This window comes from Haplochromis burtoni, unplaced genomic scaffold (assembly GCF_018398535.1).
Source record: "Haplochromis burtoni strain Fernald_Lab_line unplaced genomic scaffold, NCSU_Asbu1 Contig_1348, whole genome shotgun sequence".
Taxonomy (NCBI): Eukaryota; Metazoa; Chordata; class Actinopteri; order Cichliformes; family Cichlidae; genus Haplochromis; species Haplochromis burtoni.
In genome coordinates this window covers 1-1935 of record NW_024583709.1, presented here as the reverse complement: position 1 = coordinate 1935, position 1935 = coordinate 1, and the positions used below count along the sequence as shown (strand labels likewise).

The 1935-nt window shown below is 38.0% G+C and overlaps 1 protein-coding gene across 1 annotated transcript; it reads right to left on the bottom strand.

Moving 5' to 3' along the window:
- Positions 1-267: 267 nt before the first annotated feature.
- Positions 268-1369, bottom strand: LOC106632689 (leucine-rich repeat-containing protein 30; the record flags this gene model as incomplete). Its single annotated transcript, XM_014331096.2, is given in 1 exon segment — positions 268-1369. A coding segment is annotated over 1 exon segment (153 nt), but the record flags the coding sequence as incomplete, so codon positions are not given.
- Between the last annotated feature and the right edge of the window lie 566 nt (positions 1370-1935).

Here is a 1935-nt window from a genome sequence, read left to right as displayed (position 1 = left end):
CAGCCAACATCTGTCCAACCAATCAGAGAGTTCCTTACATCCCACAGTGTGGCTAATTTGAATAGCAGCAGGATTTTTAAAATGAAGTTGTTAATCCAACTGCTAATCCAACTGCTAATCCACATGTTAATCCCTGAGCGAACAGGAAAGGGAAATGGATTTTGAAATGCAGTTTATTAAAGTGCAATTCGAAAAAGATTTTTGAAATGAAGTTTATCAAAGTGGAATTTGAAAATGTTTTTGAAATGAAGACTTAAAAAGCATTTTAAAAATCAGTTTATTAAATTGGAATTCAAAAATGAATTTACAAATGCAGATTTTGTTCTACAATTCATTATTTAAGCACAGAATTCTTTATTTCGATGCGCGCGGCTCTTGTGGTCCTCCATAGTAGAAATGTGAGATAACAAGAAACTAAGACAATCTTCTACTTTGTTTTTCTGAACTTGTAGAAATGTCACATGCATATGTGGTTATGCAGGTATAGATTTACTTAAATATAACCAGTCCATATATTGGTCAACTGTGACAGTTGAACTCTACCTCACTGAGTAAGGAGACTAGTTAGAACCTGAGCAGAGGGTTAACATATGATGTCAGTATTATCTAAAGGTCTTTGGAAGAGCTATAAAAGGAGTAAATGCAGTGCCAAGTTCTGCATAATCAATACAGTTAAAAGAAATATCCAGTTCAATAAATTCAGATGAGCAGAAATATGACAGGAAGTGTCAGTGAATGAGTCCTAAGCACAGGGATAAGAACCACTAGCTGATCGTATTCATCTGGATCTTGTTTGATGATGTAAGATCAGAACATGAGGACTGACTGGGCTGAGCCTGTTTCCTGGGGAAACTGGTCGGAGGGTTAATAGGTGCTGGACCATACTGTCCAGTCCACTTATCAGTGCTGGCAGTCATGTGTGAACCTCTTCAGGGATTCAAAGTTACTTCTCTTTAAGAAAAATTTTACTAGTCTACATACATCCATTTGGACACATGACAGGTGTCTGCTCAGTCATCTCAGTCACCTGCCCCTGTTCCAAGCCCACAGGTTGTTTAAGAACAACAAAAGCCCCGCCTCGCACAAATCACTGGGGTGGCTATAAGTCCATTCTGCAGCTCTAAGATAGTTTAAAAACTCCTGCTCCCTATTCAACACTTTAAGTAGTTAAAATGTATTGAAAAAGTTCTAAATCCATTTCTTATGTTGTTACAAGCTACCCTGCTCTCAGGTAGTTAAAAAGTGCACCGAGCCCGCCCTCCAGCACCTCCTTCACTGGTTTTAGCAGCGGGTTGTGGACAATGTGAAGTCCTTTATCCAGAGGATGGCAAGCAAGCTTCTCCAGCCGGGACAGCTGGTGCATCTCCTGAAAGTAACCATTGTGTTTATCACCAATAAAGTCATCACTATTATCATTATCATCATCAGTATCATCGAAGTCATCACCATGCTTCCAGCACCACTATCACCATTATTAGTAATATTATCACAGAATTGTGAAAGAGACTGAAGGTTATGGAGAGACAGATAGACATACATCTTATGCTTCATTATACCTAACCCTTTACATGGTGTTAGGGTCCAGGTTTAATATTGGAAAGAAATAGCTGCACAGTGTTAGCAGTGCCATGAATACGTCCATTTAAAAATCTGCATCTTGCATTTATTCAGGTTACCTTTGTCTAATATTAACATTTGTTTAAATAAACACGTCAGTGTGTCCTTAAAAAGGTGAGGAAATAAAGAACGGAGCAAATACGTTTTTCATGGCATTGAACTTGAAATACATGTGAGAATTAAGCGTTAGCGTGAGAAATGCTGTTGTATGAATGCGGATTCAATTCAATTCAATTCAATTTTATTTATATAGCGCCAAATCACAACAAAAGTCGCCTCAAGGCGTTTCATAAATACAGAGAAAAACCCAACAATCAT